At 38.2% G+C, this 19,678-nt stretch overlaps 1 protein-coding gene across 1 annotated transcript in view; it reads left to right on the plus strand.

The window, feature by feature from the left end:
- The first annotated feature begins 244 nt into the window (after positions 1-244).
- The window catches only part of LOC145768340 (serine protease 38-like), a 30,873-nt gene continuing 11,439 nt past the window's right edge, over positions 245-19,678 (plus strand). Inside the window, exons 1-6 of the mRNA XM_082579818.1 lie at positions 245-302; positions 610-758; positions 14,028-14,142; positions 14,801-14,928; positions 15,123-15,318; positions 16,036-16,192. Of these exons, the coding sequence (XP_082435944.1) occupies positions 245-302; positions 610-758; positions 14,028-14,142; positions 14,801-14,928; positions 15,123-15,318; positions 16,036-16,192 (803 nt within the window). The remainder of the gene's footprint in view (positions 303-609; positions 759-14,027; positions 14,143-14,800; positions 14,929-15,122; positions 15,319-16,035; positions 16,193-19,678) is intronic.

Here is a 19,678-nt window from a genome sequence, read left to right on the forward strand (position 1 = left end):
TACTTTGAGAAGGTTACGTAATGTTACACCATAAGGACTCATTGTTCTGTCAAGTTGCACTAAATGTAAACAAGCAAGTTTAAACAAGCTTTCAGATTTTTACGTAGGGTAGAAGGTTCTAGAAAATATGTTACATAATAAAGATTTTGCAATCACAGATCTACTGATAAACATCCTTATGACGTCATGACAAATGACATTTGGCAATTGTGAAAAACAAAAGAACATTCCAGGTTTGTTCTGAATGAAAGTTCTGGAAATACATTACATAATAAAGACTTCGCAATCAGAGGTCAGTACAGGTCAGTGACAGATAATAACACATCACTCAAGGATTCCACAATCAAAACAGCACGTTCGTTAAGATACAAAGCAGCCCGTCGCGAGACCTCGCAAATTGATTGTGACAATATGCCAGATTAGCCAATAATTAGCATCGAGGCTGTACTGTAAGAAAAAACTATCTCCAAATGTGCCACGAAGCCAATCAAACATGTATGGGACAGAAATTGTGTTGGCCAGTGTAATACTTGTAGCCTACTCACGAAAGCTATCAATTAAAATGGAAATGAATTTAGAAATTGCTTTTGAAATATTATTTTTTCAAAGACTTCAGCAAATGTGGTCAAGGTGGAGATGTAAAAAGCATCAGACGACAAGCCTCCCCCGGACGAGTGATCGGTGGAACACGAGTAGTTTCTACTCGAACGTGGCCGTGGCAAGTTCTTATTACTCTCTTTTCTGAAACAGTTGTTAAAGTAAGTACAATTATCCATTCCTGTCACAATATCTTAGAAAAACTCACTTATAGTTATACAACTCGAGAAGAGCGTATGAAATTGCTACACAAAGTTACTGCAATAATAACAAATCTTCAAGGACAGCTTTCAAGTTGCGCCCATAATATGAAAAGGTTACAGACCACAAAACTTCAACAACAACAGGAAACTTCACTTTGTCAATTTTGCTGACCGGGCCTGCGTCAGTGGTTTAAAGTCTCTACCAGTATGCAGAACTTCCTTCCAAAGGGTTTTTGTAATCGGCGAATATACCCATTATGAACACAACCATAAGAGACTAATATTTAACGTTCACCATATCTAATTTTACTTGTCTTAAAATTCAATGATGTGAATTTTGAAATGTTCGACTATACGATTGATGTGATGCAAGCTTATATATATCACGCAGCTAACTTTATAGGTTAAAGCAGTGGTTCCCAACCTTTTTTGTTACGTTCCCCCTTTGCCCATTGTGGAACTATTCAACAAAAAAGGAAGTCCTAAATTTTAGAAACCCAGCATTTTAACTAAATGGTTTATCTACAATTCCCCCAGATTGTAGTAGAAACCATTATGCTAGAGTTCTAAGCCTCCTTCCTCATTCCGATCGGAGGTAAAAACAGGATCGGGGACCGCACAGCCGGCAGTTTATAAAAATTATCAGCTAAGCCAGTTTTTGGTTTGGCTTATCAAAACCATTACTCGAGTCGAAGTACGGTAGTAATTGGCCGACTTAAAATATACCAAATTACAAGTGAAATTGCCCATCGAGTCAATTATCCTCATTCTACGCAAGCTGTGCCCAGGATGTATGAATTTTTTTTTTAGTCACGTGCAAGCAGCCCACATAACCCACTTCGGTTATTATTCTTATATTAGTCAATACTTGATGTTCACGGGCAATGACATAACGAGGCAAATTGTGCAATATTCCGAAAGAGTCATTGTAAGCAACAAGTAGTAGTTTTATACTGGAAGGTCTGAACTTGTTCTACAACTGGGATGCGTAACACGACATACAATAAGAGCAAAATACAATGTTTTTTTTTACAATGAGTGAGCATTTAGCAAATAGAATTTTGCATTGTATGCAGCACAGTACTGAGAGCGTACCTGCTTTGAAATATAATTTTCATCTCAGAGAGATCTCTCAATAAATACAACCAGGCATTTTATAGAGTCTGTGAACACAATTTCAGATTTACCTAGATAAGTTTATAGCAGAGGAGCACGTGAACAATAAAAGTTTTAGGGGGAAAATAACATACCAAATGACGTTTTAGAATTGGAAGTAATTTCATGTTCAACCGCATACTTGTGGCAAAAATCTAACAAATTTTGTAAGCCACACAAACTATGCGAGATGCAGCAAATGTCATCAGCAAACATAATGAGATTTAAACAAGAGTTGCTGACACAGCAACCAACTTTTGTTTTATTGAGCTGATTAGAAAGCTGATCAATACAGTATATACGGCAAAACGATAGGGGCTTAACACTCCACCTTGTCTGACACCATTGGACACAGTAAATGATTGGGACAGGTGACCTCCCCACCTCACTTGTATGGTTTTTTTACTATACTAGTATTCCAATAAACGAACAAAATACATAGGCACGTTACGTGGGATAACGTTTAAATTCTATCTGTAGCGACACGGGGCTTTATGAGGACGCCCCACCCTAGTAGTGAAATAGTTCTCAGAAGGATATATTCTAGAAATGTGAAATTTCGTGACTTTTAGTTTTTATTCTTTGCGAATTTTCTAAACCTACACTGGTCATTTTTCTACCTTCCTGCCTTTTACAACAAGCATTGCGTCTCAGGTGGCTAGACATTTTTGTGCAATGCCAGATATATGTTATAGTCGTCATCTACGTTGAATATATGTAACTCGTGACCAGCGTCACTACATAATCACCGTTCAGCGTTTTCTGGTACAGACGTTGGAATTGATTACCACCGCACTGCGCGTTAGGGTGGGTCGATTTCTCCATTTCTCATATAAATTTGAACATAGGTGCGGCTTTACCTTCTAAACATTTCCTAAAAGTTTAAAATCGTTCTGTGCACAGCAACCCATTACCCCAATGACCCTCTGTTTCTATAACAGGGTTGCCAGATTGGGCGAAAAGTTGCGGAAATTTTTGTCATTTTATCTCATTTTTTCGCCCAATCTGGCAACCCTGCGCAGTGAGCAAACTTCTAATAGTTGTGCGGTTTAACACGCCACAAAAAAAACTTTGTGAAACTGATTCTTTATTTTATTCATCCGATAATGATCCGAGTTTCATGGAGAGTGTCTCCACAAGTAGTGCCTACAATACCATCCCAATCCCTTGTGTTGCAAGGGAAGCCCATCAAAAGATGGTTTCTGACGAAACAGTTGCTGCTATTGCCACTGCTAATTTGCGGGATGTGTTAGGAAAAGACTTCTCCACAGACATCATTATTGACCCACGGAAAGTGAGACATAGCCGAGTCAAGAGGCGTACTGGATTGAAACCAACCCAACATGTCGTCAATAATTTTATATCGCTCTATTTCGATGGGAGAAAGAATGAATCATATGTCTTTGATGACTACCACCACAGGAGAAAAATAAAGAATACGATTACGTTTTACTGACACAACCTGGTGACATCTAGGCTACATCTCTCATGTCACAACACCAAGTGGTCGTTCAGTTGACATTTTAAAATGTATGATCGACGAGAATATGAACATGGATGGAATTCGAATAACAGGTTGTGACGGAACAGCAGTGAACGCTGGGAACCGTAATTGCTAGAATAGAAGATCATATCCATTATGAAGTTCAGTGGAATATATGTTGGCTTATGCTGCCCATCAATGAGTTACCATTGCAACATCTATTTATATTATTTGGAAAGACATCTGGTCCAGAAACATTCATTGGTGAAATTGGCGATATTCTGGGGTCAAACCTTATGGCCTTGGAGATCGCATTGTTTGATAAAATTGAAACTCCCCATTTGCCAAAATTGGATAATTCAAAGATCTAAGCACAGACCAGATGTACCTTTTGGAAATCTGCCATGCAATCAGTTCTGGGGAATGCTCTGAAGCACTCTTACAAAAAGATCCTGGGAAATATAATCATTCACAGGAGCAAATCGAATGTGCCGCTATTATGTTAGTCAAACGCATCCATCAGAAGCTGTTAAGACATTGGCACGATTTATTGCAACTGTATATGGGCCTGTATGGTTTGCACTAAGATGGCCACAGCCCACAGATATCAGCGATGCTCCAGCAGTAGGCTATTTTTCCTTATGATAGGCCTACAACTCAGTCGTGGACTTGAGCCAGTAGAAGTGCAATCTGTCATCGACAAATCGATCAAGCAAAATTGTTATGCAACTCACTCCGAAAACTTGCCATTATATATGCCATGCTTCTTGACAATACACCTCCCATTCGTGAAGTAGCTGTTAGGCGAATTCTGAAAGCACGAAAGCTTTCATCTACAATAATATGAAGATTCCATCGCCCTGCTGATCAACTAAATCAATGGATTATATTGATATGATCGACTGGACACAGATTGAGGATACTGAACCACCATTATTATTATCTAAGAACTGAGAGTGAGGATGAACTTTGGGATGCAATAAAGTTAGTCCCAGCAAAGTCGTCATACACACCACAGACTCAAGCCGTTGAAAGAATGATTTGTGTAGTCGCTGAGGTCAGCCTCAAAACTGTCGGAAAGGAGAAAAGGAACTCTATGAGTTATTCTATCTTAGATGCAAGGAAGTAGCGGCCTATATTTGAATCAAAGAAAGACTGTGTTGTTTAGTTTAACATCCAGGTGTGGCTTTAACTCATTGCAGTTCAATTATGTTTCGTTTTCACTGTAGCTCACCTATTGAATATAATTTACCGTGAAGTAGAAAATTGTATTTTTTCATACCACCTGGGGTAAGTGGTTAAGAGCACACCATCACATTGAAATTTTAACACTTTATTTAGTATGGCAAGCCTCACCTAAATACCGATTTATGCGACAATCAGACAATTTTATGTAAAAAATCGACCCACCCTACTGCGCGTGTAATCAATTGAGCGTTCTGTACCACGTTCCTTAGTTGATTGTTTTGCGTTTCTTTCTTTCTATATATTGCGTTGATTTCATACACTGAATCAGTAAGTAACAAGAGGTAAATGGTTTTCACACTTGGTTGGCTATCGCTACAATTATTATTATTGTTTATTTTATATTAAACGTCTGGAAATACAACAGACATTTAACTGGCGTCGCCGGCAGGATCTTTACAGAATTTCTACAGGATTTTAGAAGCATGGAGAAACTGATCGAAGTTCTGCAACAACAAATTGCCAACCAAGAACGCCAGACGAAGGAGCAAATTGCCAGACAAGAACAACGTCACCAGGAACGTCAAGAAGAACAAGAAAGGCGCCACCAAGAACAACTACGAGAAATACGAGCCCAAACTGCGAGATCACAGCCAACAACAATACAACAACAGGTATCTTTACCTAAGTTCGTAGCGTTCGATGCCACCACTGAACTATGGGCAGACTATTGGAAGAGGTTTAACACCTTTGTAGCAGCACATTCAGTCGCACAAGACAAAATGCCGCAGGTTTTTCTCACCGATCAATCACCTACAATCTACAAAATGTTAACAAATTTGGCTGCGCAGGAAACAAACCCAAAGGAAGTCAACGATCTCACCATGACGGAAATTACAAATTATATGGCTCAACAATTCGACCCAAAACTCTTCATCGTAAGAGAGCGATTCCGTTTCTGGAGCGAAATGAAGCGCAAGCCCGGTGAAACAGCTCAAGAACTAGCCATCCGCATACGCCAGGCAGCTGCCACCTGTGACTTCTCGTCCATTTCAAATCCATTGGACGAAGCTTTACGTACTCGTTTTATTTGTTCAATAGGTAACGAGGCGGTGCTTAAGGCGTTATTCAAAATCAGAGCTGATGAACTTACTTTCAAACGTGCGGTGGAGGTTGCATCAGAAACCGAAGAGGCAGCCAAGGTGGCCAAAGAAACTGTTTACGGCACTCCACCAGCACCAGTTGCGAAAGTAAGGACCATCAGCAAACCTCCAAAAACTAGGCAACTTACAGGTACTTTCTTTACTTCTAAAAATAAAGAATGCTATCGTTGTGGTAATTCCAACTACAACGCCAATGACTGTAGGTTTAAGAAAGCCACCTGCCATTTCTGCAATATTTCGGGACACTTACAGAGTGTTTGTCGAAAGAAAGCTAGACAGTTCAAACCTTCTAAGGTAAAATGTATCGAGGAAATTAACATGCTCTCTAATTCTTGCAGAAAGCCTCGAAATTCAAAGTTGGAAGTACCGATCTCTATTAATTCGGTAACTACACACTTAGAACTGGACACTGCTACAAATGGACATTTCCTTTCCAGCGACGTCTGGACTCGGGTAGGCGCACCTCAATTGCAAGCACCAGTGTCGCAGTTCCAATCTGCTACCAAGCATCTAGTACCAATCACGGGTTCTTTCACGGCCCAGGTAACTTGTTCTTCCACGGGAAGGTCAGATAATATTCCTTTTGTAGTCACGACAGTCAAAGGACTAAACTTGCTAGGTCGTGATGCAATCTCGTCTTTAGGAATTTCTATCGATAAATTCCTTCTATCTAACTATTCTACTTTACAGAGCATCCAGTCATACGACAAGCCTGATAAGAGTTTGGAGAAAGCATGCTCCCTCTTATGTGACGAGTTCAAAGATGTTTTTAAGCCTGAAGTCGGGTGCTTACGAGATTATGAACTAGACATAGATTTTAAGTCTGATGCTAAACCTGTTTTTCTCAAACCTAGGCCTGTACCTTTCGCGCTAAAGGAGGACTTAGCATAAACCTATGATTCGGGTATTGCACATGGTGTATGGACACCAGTCAAGTTTTGCGATTGGGGCACACCGGTTGTTCCAGTCCGTAAGCCTTCAAACTCTTCAGAAGCGAAGGCCAAGTTACGCATATGTGGCGATTATTCAGTCACGGTGAACCCTTCCCTGGAGACCCATCGTCACCCGTTACCCTTACCAGAAGACTTAATGCAAAAGTTGGGTGGTGGGTATGGTTTCAGCAAGATAGACTTGGCTGATGCCTACAATCGGATTCGACTTGGTCCTGACAGTCGAAAAGGACTCGCATTATGCACTCACCGTGGCGTACTTTTACAAAATGTTTTACCTTTTGGCATATCTTCTGCTCCAGGTTATTTTCAGAAAATCATGGACGACCTTCCAGGGGTCGCAGTCTACCTAGACGACATTCTTGTCAGTGGCACTACTGCTGAGGAGCATCTCCAGAATCTTAGACGGCTCCTCGATCGACTTCACTCAAAAGGCCTGAGGTGTAGAAAGGACAAGTGTAAGTTTGCACAACCTCAGGTAGAGTATCTCGGACACATTTTGTCCAGGCAGGGCATCTCCAAAGATCCTAAGGTAAACGCCATACTGGAGATGTCTGCCCCCACTGACGTATCTTCTCTTCGTTCATTTTTAGGTTCCTTACAATTTTATTCGAAGTTTCTACCGTTGAACACTTCTACTGTAGCAGAACCACTATACCATCTCACGAAAAAGGACATTCCTTGGAGATCGGGAAAACAAGAGGAAAACTCTTTTGTTCAGCTGAAGCAATATCTATCTACTGATGAGGTTCTTACACATTTCAATGCGTCACTTCCGGTAGTTATCGCAAGTGACGCTTCTAGTGTGGGCATTGGTGCTACTTTGTTTCACCGTTACCCAGATGGCACAGAACGGCCTATAGCAAACGTTTCAAAAAGATTAACAGCTTCGCAGAGAAACTATAGTCAAATTCAGAAAGAGGCTTTGTCGATAATTTTTGCGCTAAAGAAATTCTATCAATATCTTTTTGGTAGATCATTCATTTTGGTCACAGATCATAAACCATTGCTTAGTCTTTTTGGCCCGACCAAATCGACACCTTCTTTGGCAGCAAATCGTTTGGCTCGTTGGGGTCACTTTTTGTCGCAATTTACCTACACTATTGAGTACAGGAAGACGAAGGATCATCAAAACGCTGATGCTTTACCAGATGATGATGCAAAACGCTGATGCTTATCGCTTACCAGCAGGAGGGGATAAAGTCTTCGATGAAGAGGAAAGTGCGGATGACATTGATATCGTCTGCGCTATCGATGCTTTGGATTTGCAGGTCCAGACCCCGAATGCTGCCTCACTACGTAAAGAATCTTCTAAAGATCCTACCATTTCCATGGTAATGCGTTTCATTCATGAAGGATGGCCGGCCAAGTCTTCTCCACAAGACCCGGTCGAACCGTTTCGTAAGTACGCAGACTCTCTTTCTACTTGTTACGGATGTCTACTTTACGGTTCCAGAGTGGTCATCCCGTCCAAACTTCGTCCTTCCGTCCTTCAGTTGCTTCATAAAGAACATTTTGGCATGAGAGAATGAAGCAGTTGGCAAGAACTTCAGTTTACTGGCCAAACATCGATCGAGACATAGCGGAACTTTGTCACAAGTGCAGTACCTGTGGCGAATATCAACCGCAATCTAAAACCCAGGTCCAATCATGGACGGTTCCAGAAGCACCGCGGAGTCGCTTGCATTTAGATCATGCGGTAGAATTCATGGGTTACCATTGGTTACTTAGCATTGATGCTTTTTCTAAATACCCATGTATTCATGCTACTACTTCTTTATCTTCAACAGCTACTATCAACCTGCTAGAAGAAGATTTAGCTCATTTCGGCTATCCCCATACTATAGTTACCGATAATGCTACTACTTTTAAATCCACAGAATTTCAAACTTTCTGTAAGGAGAGGGGTATGGTACACATCACGGGTGCACCTTACCATCCGGAAACCAATGGAGCGGCGGAGCGCCTCGTACGTACGTTCAAGCAAGCACTTCGCAAATCTTCCCTACCCCCGAAGCAGGCCGTCTTAGAATTCCTACAGCAATATCGACGCACGCCCACTCCGAGTGGCTACTCTCCAAGCCAATTACTCAACAATCGTCAGATTCGAACCAAGATCGACACGCTTCTCCCTACACCGTCTCAAGTGGTACCCCGACAAAACCCTCACAACACCGACGCCTCCGAAGGTACCAAACGACATTTCAAACCGGGAGATCCCTGTTACGCGCTATCATTCACTCCACGACGGAGCCAGGATCCTCGTTGGGTTCCAGCCGAGGTGATTAAGCGACAGGGTAGCCGAATCTTCCTGGTACGTCTGCTGCCACATGGTCCGACGTGGAGGCGCCATATGGACCAACTGCAACCTCGCTATGCATCATCGGAGGACCAGGAGCCGGGAGATACTCCTGCACCAACAATCGACTCCTCCGCTGTCTCCACCTCAGCCCGAACGAATTCGGACGACACACCGACTGTACCGGAATTCGGGCCACACAACCCACGAAGGTCGAGCCGTCGCCGCAGACCTCCGGCTCGTTTCGGACTTTGAGTTTTATTGTTAATTCGGTGTCTTTTTCATTTTTTATGTTTGTGTATAACAAATTATCGGGGAGGTGTTATAGTCGTCATCTACGTTGAATATATGTAACTCGTGACCAGCGTCACTACATAATCACCGTTCAGCGTTTTCTGGTACAGACGTTGGAATTGATTACCACCGCACTGCGCGTGTAATCAATTGAGCGTTCTGTACCACGTTCCTTAGTTGATTGTTTTGCGTTTCTTTCGTACTATATATTGCATTGATTTCATACACTGAATCAGTAAGTAACAAGAGGTAAATGGTTTTCACACTTGGTTGGCTATCGCTACAATTATTATTATTGTTTATTTTATATTAAACGTCTGGAAATACAACAGACATTTAACTAACTTAACTAACATAACTTAATGATAGCGCAATATAAATGTTAGAGCAATTACTTTGAAATGTGAAAATGTGAAACGACCAAAAATGCCTTATATTTATGAGAAAAAGTAATTTTTTGTTTAGTTCAGCATTACTTTTTGTTAGAATTCAAAAAATTCTATTTAGAAGCTTTTTTCGGGAAATTAGAATAAAAACCGATTTTCAGAAGTATTTTCATCTCAAACACTTTACTTCAATAAATTTGTTGGGTAAAAATTTAATTTCTATACGCACAATACACATTGCTATCATCCTGTAAAATATTTTGGCTCTATGACTTTCATAGCTCCAGTTATTAGCGATTAATTTGCACGAGGCTGAGATAGCCCGTGACGTAGCCTACTTTCCGCTTAAGAAAACAGCTCGTATTAAGATAAGGTTAAACAATAAATGATGATTAACTTTGTCGAAGGCTTTTGAAGTTTTCAAAAAGACCAAATTAATAAAATTCTTCCCCTGAACTCGTTAAATTGTTCCCTAGGATGGAGTTCCTCCCCGGTTGGGAACCACTGGGTTAAAGCGTTGCTAGAGAGTAGTGATGGCGCGGGCAGGAAAAATCTGCCCGCTACCCGCACTGCACTGCAAATGTCTGCCCGCACACTGCACCGCACCGCAAAAATTCTGAAAATGTCACACTGCGCCCGCACCGCACCGCAAAAATCTGAAACTAAAAGTTTCAAATAACTCAACCACAGAAGTTGGATTAGTTGTTCTCACCTGTAAATGAATACCGGTAACTTTTTACTGCTACTGTAGCCTATTTAAATAGCAAGATGAAATAGGTTAATTGCATAAACTGTGTTATCCAATAAGGTTCCTAAATTTAAAATTAAAAGATAAATAGAAAATTTACAAAATCGAAAATTAGGTACGCAATTATGTGTGTGCCTGTATCTGAAAAAGGAAGAAGCAAAGTTATGTCACTGAGTTCCCTGGGCACAAATATGGCTAGAACAAGCTTTCTACTTTCTGAAATAACTGTTACACTTTACAGATAAAATATAATGAAGAAAAGCTCCTACATTCTCATAGACCTCCCATTTACTTTTTTCTAGACTTCTGCTACGTATTGTTTTCATTGTGATGGTTAAAAAAATTCTGAAATAAATACTGACAAATGACAACTGACAACAGGATTTTTTCTGACTGGTTTGACAAGGACTCAACAATCAACATTGCATTGAAGAGTGTTGCCAGTAACCAGATTCTCATAAATGAATTTCCCTGTAATTTTCCAAAAGATTTACTATTTTTTCTTATTATTATCCTGATTTTAACTCTCCAACGTGTAATGCTGAGCAAGGCTCATTAATTCTACAACCTTTGATTTACTAAAAGGTCTTAAATATGCCAAATTTATGTAATTGCGATTTTATTTCTGATAAAATGTTTAAAAGTTTAAAAATTTGGCAAAATAATTCATCTGGCAACGCATTTTTCATGATGCTTTTCTTTGGATTTACCAAATTTCCACAACCTGAACCTGTTATAAACTCGCTAGAACAGTTATCCCACTGGAATGTTCAATGATACAGTGAGTTCAAGCTTGAAAAGTTTGTTTAACCATGTTACCAAAAAAAATTTTTTTTCAGTTTTGTTCTTCATTATTTGTCCGCGCGGTGCCCGCGCGGCGCGGTTGGCACAGTCAACATTTCTACGCGGTGCCCGCGCGGCGCGGCGACGTCACCGCGTACGCGGCCGCGTACGCTGCCCGGTTGACAACACTACTAAAGAGTTCGCTTTGCTATTCCACAGACATAAAAAAAAACAAGTTAGTTCAAGGGGTTTAGCATATTTCATTTTATTACATAAAGAATATACAACATAAACAAAATAAACTATGTTTGGATTGACCAATTCAAAATCATCTTTCGAGGCAGATCGGAATACCAGACAAAGATCATGGAAGCCCTCAGAATCAAGCGTAATAATCCGTCACGAAACAGGCAGTTATTTGCCTGTGGCTCGTCCTTCTTTTTGTGTGTGTTCTAATTGCTATCACATACTTTCTTTTTTCACCTCATGTGATCTGTTTTTCGCCGTGTTATTTACGCGTAATCATTCGTGTACCACTTGTTGAGTTTGTGCTCTTCAGTCCACAGCATCGTTTGCAGTTATAATGCATAATCAGATATATCTTCAAGGTTCTCGCTGTTTTGCAGATGTAAAGTAATTCTTAATGAAGACACAAGTTCGTGTCAAAACGTTTGAGTTTATTTTATTTGCGTTATGTACTCTTTGTGTAATCATCATCATATTCAGTCTGTGGTAGCCCACTGCTTTGAAAAAGCCTTTCCCTGTTCTTGCCAATCCAGTCGATCGTGTATTTTTATGCATGGTACCAGTTTGTTGTGAAAAAATATGCTTAACCTTTTGAGGTCACTTTGCTTTATAAGTTAAATGCTGTAGAAGTGGTTAAGTTAGTTTTAACGAAATTTAAGGTTGTTTGTTAAAAGCAAGATAACAAACGAATAAAAACAATATATAAGTTGACGATAGACCCTTCTAGTATGGTTGGAAAAACCGAGTTTCGAGTCCCATCTATCGATAAATCTGCTTTAAAAATATTGAGATCAATAAATCTGACAAAAGATACTTTTTATGTCTTTCAAGTATTAGGCTAAAGGACATGAAAATGCTCTATCGGCGGTGTACCGTTACTATTTGGTTGGGTGTTCACATTTTCAGCAAGATTCAAACATGAACATTTGCATTAGTTTCCACTTAACAAGTCAATGGTAAAACCCACCTAATTAGTAAACCTAATATGATCCGGTTCAAAGTATAACTAAACTTTTTCCTGTAATAAAAAAGCCTGAAACCATTCTACTGTATACAAGCTCAATTTTCGATCTTATTTCGCAACACTGATGGCATCAGACATATGCCTTCAACATATGCCAGCAACTGTATCGTCACAAACAAATTATTTGTCCGGCACCAGACGGAAAATCAGCAAAGCCTATATTTCAAGTCTCCTAGAAGTCAGCAGTTGTAAACTAAGCAAGCGTCAAGTGACAACTGAACTAACAACATTTAGGCAAGTGGCTAAAATTGGTAAATGAAGAAACTTGGAATGTCACAAGTTAGCAAAATGAGTTTGACAAGCAATGACAGAGCAAGTGATTTGTTGACTTGGCAGTATCTGAAACGTTGTTGAGTTGCCGCATGCCGAGTGGTCCGACAACCAGATTTCAAAAACCAAAATGACGCCACAATGTTTAAATTTTAAATTGTTTGAAAAACTTGAAGTTTTACATAATGAAAGCTACTGAGCGCTGCCAAATTAAAAATACTGAGCTTTGTGCGATAACATTTGTCAGTTACTGTACCGAAGATAAGAATTGCACTGGTTTAACAGAAGTGAAAGGGAAATTCAAGCAATCAAAAGTAAATGAGAAAAATAAAAATTATTGTTTCCTTGATTTCTGTAAGTGTTCGTTCAAACAATCTAAACACATGGTTTATACGTCACTGGTAAAAAGAACCGTATCAAACTTTCAGCAGTCAGATATTAAAACTTAGGCTTCAGAATGCAGAAGCACCAAGTCTAACTATTGTTAGGCTAACGTTCAAAAAAATTTGCGTCAATACTACAAACTGCAACCAATTTTTAGTCTACAAAGTAAAACTAATATTTTCACAAATTAAACTTTAGGCTAACATCACGAAGGTATTTGGCTTAAAAAAGTATCGCTCGCCATACCGAGTTTCCATGTTTCTACCAGCAGCTGATCAAATTTGTAACTTTTTTTTTTTACCAAGATATTGGTAATGACACATGACGTAGTAGTTGTTTAAATTCTTTCTTAAACACCTTTTCCTATGTTAAAGCATGGACCGTTTTTTTTTTCCATTTTGAAGGTTCTTTATTTATTACCCCACGAATGTTTACTGCCACCCATTAGAATAGAGAAAGAAATATTAAAAAGTCTAGAGTTAAAAAGAGAGAAAAATACCACTTTAAATTTTTGAAGAAAACAGGTGAAAATTTAGTCAACTATAATTAATAAATTTATGAAGATTTCTAAAGGGCACGCAAACTGATTTTAAAAAATACTTTGGGGATCACAACAGTCTGGTAAATAAAAAAAAAAGTTGCTCTAATCTTAACAGGTGTTTTGTGAGCACCTGAAATTACACCACTGTTTATTATATTGTAATAACAATATTAACACTTTCAAACCGAATTAAGTGTCAGAGTGGCGTAGCCGTAACCTAATAATGTAGAAATAAAAACATTTAAAAGCGTATCATTCCTGGTTTTCTTTTATCCTTGGATAGTGAGAAGAAAAATGTTTAATTATATTTCTACAGGCTTATTCCAATGACAACATCCGCGGAGGAGGAAGCTTAATAAACAACAAATGGGTCCTCACTGCAGCCCATTCGTTTGGCAAAATTGACAAAACCAAGTATTTATTGACTTTTGGTTAGTGCGTTTAATAAAGTAAAATTTTTGAGTTGATACATTAACCATCATCCACTCGGCCGCACCAAGAAATCATCAACGCAGTTTATCCGAATGTCTGTCTTCAGCGCCCTTGGTACTGTAGTTCACTTGTCTGCACTTCAATGCTTCATCTAGCTTGTGGAGAAATGTTTATGCCTTAGTTTTATTTACCAGAAAGTTTAAGATTTCTCACTAACTGTAAGGCAATGCCCTGTAAGCTTTAACACTATTTTGTTATCTTTTTCTATGTTGTCTTGCAATTGAGTAAACACAAAATTTTTGGGTGTCAAGATGTTTTTATGAATCATTTTACTGCATGTTAGCTAGAATGCTCTTCTACATAATCTTTTGATTGTGATTGCAATTTTTACTTAGTTCCAAGAAACAGATAATATCTTAATATATGAATCGCTAAGTTGTCTTTTTGGCTTTGTTGATATGATAGTCTACTTAGTAAATAAAACAACCGATGACATTGATTTCAGCCACAAGCCAAAACTTTTGTTGATGTGTTTTCTAACTTGTCAGCTGCTTAGCCTAGTGATGTGGGTCACTGCATGCCGTCAAGAGGGGCGCGGGTTTGACACTCATCGAAAGCAAGTGGGTGTGTTTTTAAAAAAATTTATCATTATTTCAGGAATTTATCAACGTCCTAACCAAAGAAATCATCTTCTACCATCTAAAGTGAAAGCTTACACAGCCAAAAGAATCATAATACATCCTTCTTACGACGTTCACAGCGCATTTGATTATGACATCGCTTTGGTATGCACGAAAGATCTTCTGTGTAATTGATATGCTGTATGATCGTATGTAGATTCCCATTTAAGACACACGGCTATGCAGCACCAAACAAGGGTGAAACGCGAGTATCGCGTCTTTTATTTTTATTCGATTGGGGCTTGAATCACATCCAATAGTTGGTTTACAAAATTGTTTTTTTTAATTATTTTGGAAAGATTGAAATAGGGCTTGAATACAAACAAGATGGACGGAGTTTTGTACCAACTGGGATGCGAGATTGGTTGAACTACACTGACTCCATCAGACCAGTCTGCCTTCCTTGTATGGATGGGAATTGTGTGAGAGAACAACTCTTAAGAGATGGAAAGATGTCTGGAAATGAAACAGAAGAAAATAAATGCAGAATTGAAAGTATGGTTGGAAAATAATATTAAGGGAAAAAGAGCTTTATAAAAAAAATTGATTCATGTATAAAAACTAAAATTGAGCCGATGATAGGCGAATTGAAATATAATAATTATGAATTTTTTTTCTCTGATGGACAAAGCCTTGATAAATTATTCCTGGTAGTTTCGCATTCTTGTAGAGGCTTTTGACCCAAGACTGGTTTCCGAAATTGACAAAGTGAAGTTTTTCCGATAGTTAAAGTGTTGTTGCCAGAAATTGTTCCATCCATTAGGCGTCGCTGAATATAATGCAGTCTTGAGAATGCGTTGCTAAAGCGCACACCCCTAGAGTCGAAGTAGCGCTGCTTCTTCTTTCACGAAGTCACGCGCTCACCAACTGCGCTATCAGGGCGGACAATGCAAGTGAATTACCTCAGTGATCCTTGAATTTATGACCATCGTTTAAAAACTACTGAGAAGTCACATTTTTGATGTTTTGAGTTAGTTCTAAAAGTGTATTTTGAATTGTTAAATATCTTTCTGGGATTTTTTTTTGTAATTTGGTTAACATCCTACAATATGTTTCTGAGCGTGCTTTATTTAGTTATACAAAATCTTAACGACTATTTTTTTAAATATTTGTTTTTGTGAGAAAAAATAGTGAGCATTAAACTTTTCAGTAATCATGTTAATGTGTTTAGCTCAAATTGTAGTATTGTTAAGTTTTGTGCATCATTTGCAGCCAACTTTCTGCTGAACAAAGGCAGACTAGATACTGTTCTAGCAGTTTCAACCGGTTTTGGAATAACATCAATTCAAACACATGAAGATGGAAGAAATGCGGATCAGACAAGCGACTTTTTACAACAAGGATTGCACAATATCAAACATGGCAATTTGTAAGGGCCCAAGCTATCAAATAATATTATGTATCAAAATAATTGGACGATATAATAACCCTATTTGTAGCGACACGGGGCTTTTTGTGGACGCCCTACTCTAGCAGTGAAATATTTCCCAGAAGGAAATATGCTAGAAATGTGAAGTTTCTTGACTTTTAGTTTTTATTCTTTGCAAAATTTCTAAACCTACACTGGTCATATTTCTACCTTCCTACCCTTTACAATTAACATTTCCTCTCAGGTGGCTAGACATTTTCATGAAACCACCTACATTGTAGCTAGAGTTATAATGTAGTGCACTATAGCTATTAAAAGTTAGTGCAATTACTTTGAAATGTAAACATGCCCAAAAGTGCCATATATTTATGATCAAAAGTATTTTTTTGTTTAGTTTAGCATTACTCTATGTTATAATTCAAAAAAATGCTTTCGAACAGTCAATTTTGAAGCTATGTTTGGGAAATTAAAATAAAAACTGACTTTCTGACATTTTTCATCTTAACCGTATTAAGACTGGGGCTGGCATAATCTGCCCGCGAAAATTTTAAACGATTGTATTTTAACACTTTGCTCTTCAAAGGGAGGCCAGATTTGGCCCCACCCTCATATTTCCTTTGATTACTTGAAGCACAGTGACGCCATGCACTTGGTTTTTCTTGAATTTTCCTAAAATTGCCAAGCGGATCTGATGATATTAAATTTGATGCTGAAAGTTGTGTAGTTTTTTTGTAAATTCAAAATTTTGGTAAATTTTTGCTATTTTTAGCTAACTTCCAGCAAAGCGTGAAATGGATTACATTGCGATAACAAGCCATAAGCTCATGATTGCTTCGTGCATCGATATGCGCGAGCAGAGAGAAACATCTTCTTGTTTTCCATTGTTTGGTTTGACCTCAATAACGCAAAGCGCGTTATTTCTTATGCTACAAAGAAAACGCCAGTGATCACAAAGTTGTTAATTAGAAAAAATAATAGCAAACGTTTTTTGCGTTATCAGCTCTACGAAGAATAGCAATCCACGATCAAAATAGTATGCTATGTAGGCCACAAACTATTCAAAACAGTTGTTTCAACCAGCAAATATCCATTGACGAATAAAAAACGTCACAATAAGAAATCTTCCCTTAGTTATCGACACGAAAAACCTAGTTTCGAAATAAACGTTCTATGGAAATGCTCTCATTGACAAAACTTGCAATTGAGGAAATGTATCACTGCAAATGCTTTTAGAAGAAGCTGAAGAATTGGCGTTTTTGCAAACAGTAATTGTGAGATTTTGTATACTCAAAATTATGAGATCACGTAGCAGCTTACTCGATGACTGCATGTCCCTTAGCGGCTTTATGTCGCCTACTTGCTGTTATATGTTGCATTTTTGTTTCACGGTGCATTGTGTGTTGTTTCAAAGAGCGCAAAATAAAAATGATAATGCCTAGTCCTCACTACAAAATATTTTGTAATGTAGATGAGGCATAATGCTCGGCGTAACATAAGACAAACAACAGATCAGCTTTCTTGATCATTGATTCAACATCTGAATACGTTGAGCCAATGTATAAGAGGCCGGCTATTGTGAAGACCCGCCATTTATAATCGATCCGATTATACCAAAAGTGGGATAAACTAATGGATCAAAGAATGAATAAACAATGCTGAGAAAACTAAATCTAAGTGACGAACAATACCGATGTCTTCATTTATCTTGGAAAAATGCTGCCTAAACTTATCAACAAAAAATACAGTAAGTAACCGCAGGGATCCCGAAAGCAGAATTTGCTCGACTTTGGCATGAATCTAGTCAGACATCTAATAAATCCACAAATACTGTACAATAACGGCCACTCAACGGCTATAATATTCCAAATCAACCTGGTTCTGGTCGGTTTGTGTAACAGTTCAGGGGAAGATACTACTTGAAATGATGCACCACACAAAAGATTTTCAATGAACACTGAGTCTAAAAAGCGATGTGGATTGTAGAGCACAGTGACTTTAAGTTTAGGACAGAAAAGGCACAAAAATATCACGATTAAAAACAAAGACCTTGTGGGAAATTTGCCGGAATCATAACACGATGCAAATGCCATAAACGCGTAGTTTGCATGCTGCTCTAAGCTGGTCGGCAACCACAAAGGTAGACAACAAAGGCAGTTTATAACTCGATAACAGCGCAATAAACATTATAAATACGTAACCCGACAGTTTTCTTTTACAAACGTTTTACGTCTAACAGTAAAGTCTATGCAACAATTTTTGTGAAGCGTTTACAAACCATGGTTATGTGAAATTATTCATCATTATTTTTACTTTTCGGATGTTGTAAAACGTCATCAGAAAAAATCAAAAAAAAACATATCATTACTTCAATGTAGTAGGCCTAAGAATTATTTATAGAATTGTAGCCACGTTTTTTCAACCAAGAAGCCATTTTTCGGCAATATAAAGTTATAGAAAATAATTTGTAATCCTGCAAATATTTGGAAAGAATCTAGAAAGTCTTCTCACAATCTGGCACAAAATGATTATGTTTATTGTATCTCTGCAATATTTTTAAGACAAATTTTGAAGCTTCGTTGTAATCATTTTTATCTTTGAAGTGAAAAGTTAATTTTTTTTTGGCCAGAAACATAATCGCTGCCTTGCTCTTGTATCGTTTTGTCGCCTTTACGCCTTTTTTTGTCTTTCAAACAATAACGACCCAGTCAGCAATTCAGTCCTTTTACATTGATTCAACATTTGTAAACGTTAAATTAATGTAGGTTTGCTGATTGCGGGTTTATTTCACATTTCTTTTGTTTACCCATGATCCTTACTTCGCTGCTGCATTTTTTCGACGCTGGCGGACTAAAAATGCATTTTCAAATTGATTGACACAATCTTCAGTAAAAAGTGAGCTTCGAACTTAGCTTTGTTGATGTAAATTGTAAATGCTGCATTTTTAGTGGATGTAATTCATGAGTCATGTTTATAAACACCGGTAAGCGAAATAACTTATGATGTGGCCTGCATGATATTTGTGATGCGACTTGACACAAATCCACAATTCCAAAAGCGCCTAATTTGAGTTTAGAAATTTCAGATAATTTCAACAGCTTGTTCAATTGTCTTCTCTCTACTAAAAATGTTCATACTACAAATTCAATATTGTAGAGTGTAGACCTAAAATACACAAACGAAGATGTAAACAGCTATTCAAGTAGGCTAAGGTGTTACTTATGAAGAGTTTGGTTCCATAAAACTAGAAGCTGGCCATGAGTTTCGGAATGCATTAGTTTAGGACAAAAATATAAAACAACTAACGCAGTTTTGTTTTTTTCAAATTCGTGTAACAATATTACTCTGATTGTAACTATTTTAGAATTAATGAGTAGCCTACAATAAGATTTGCTCGCAAGTCGTAAATTTTTATCAATGCATTGAGTATGCACACCGCACACACACTTCGTGCGGCCGATCAAGCTCTTTGTTCTACAAAACTTTGCA

Source organism: Aplidium turbinatum, chromosome 4 (assembly GCF_918807975.1).
Source record: "Aplidium turbinatum chromosome 4, kaAplTurb1.1, whole genome shotgun sequence".
In the NCBI taxonomy this organism is placed as follows: Eukaryota; Metazoa; Chordata; class Ascidiacea; order Aplousobranchia; family Polyclinidae; genus Aplidium; species Aplidium turbinatum.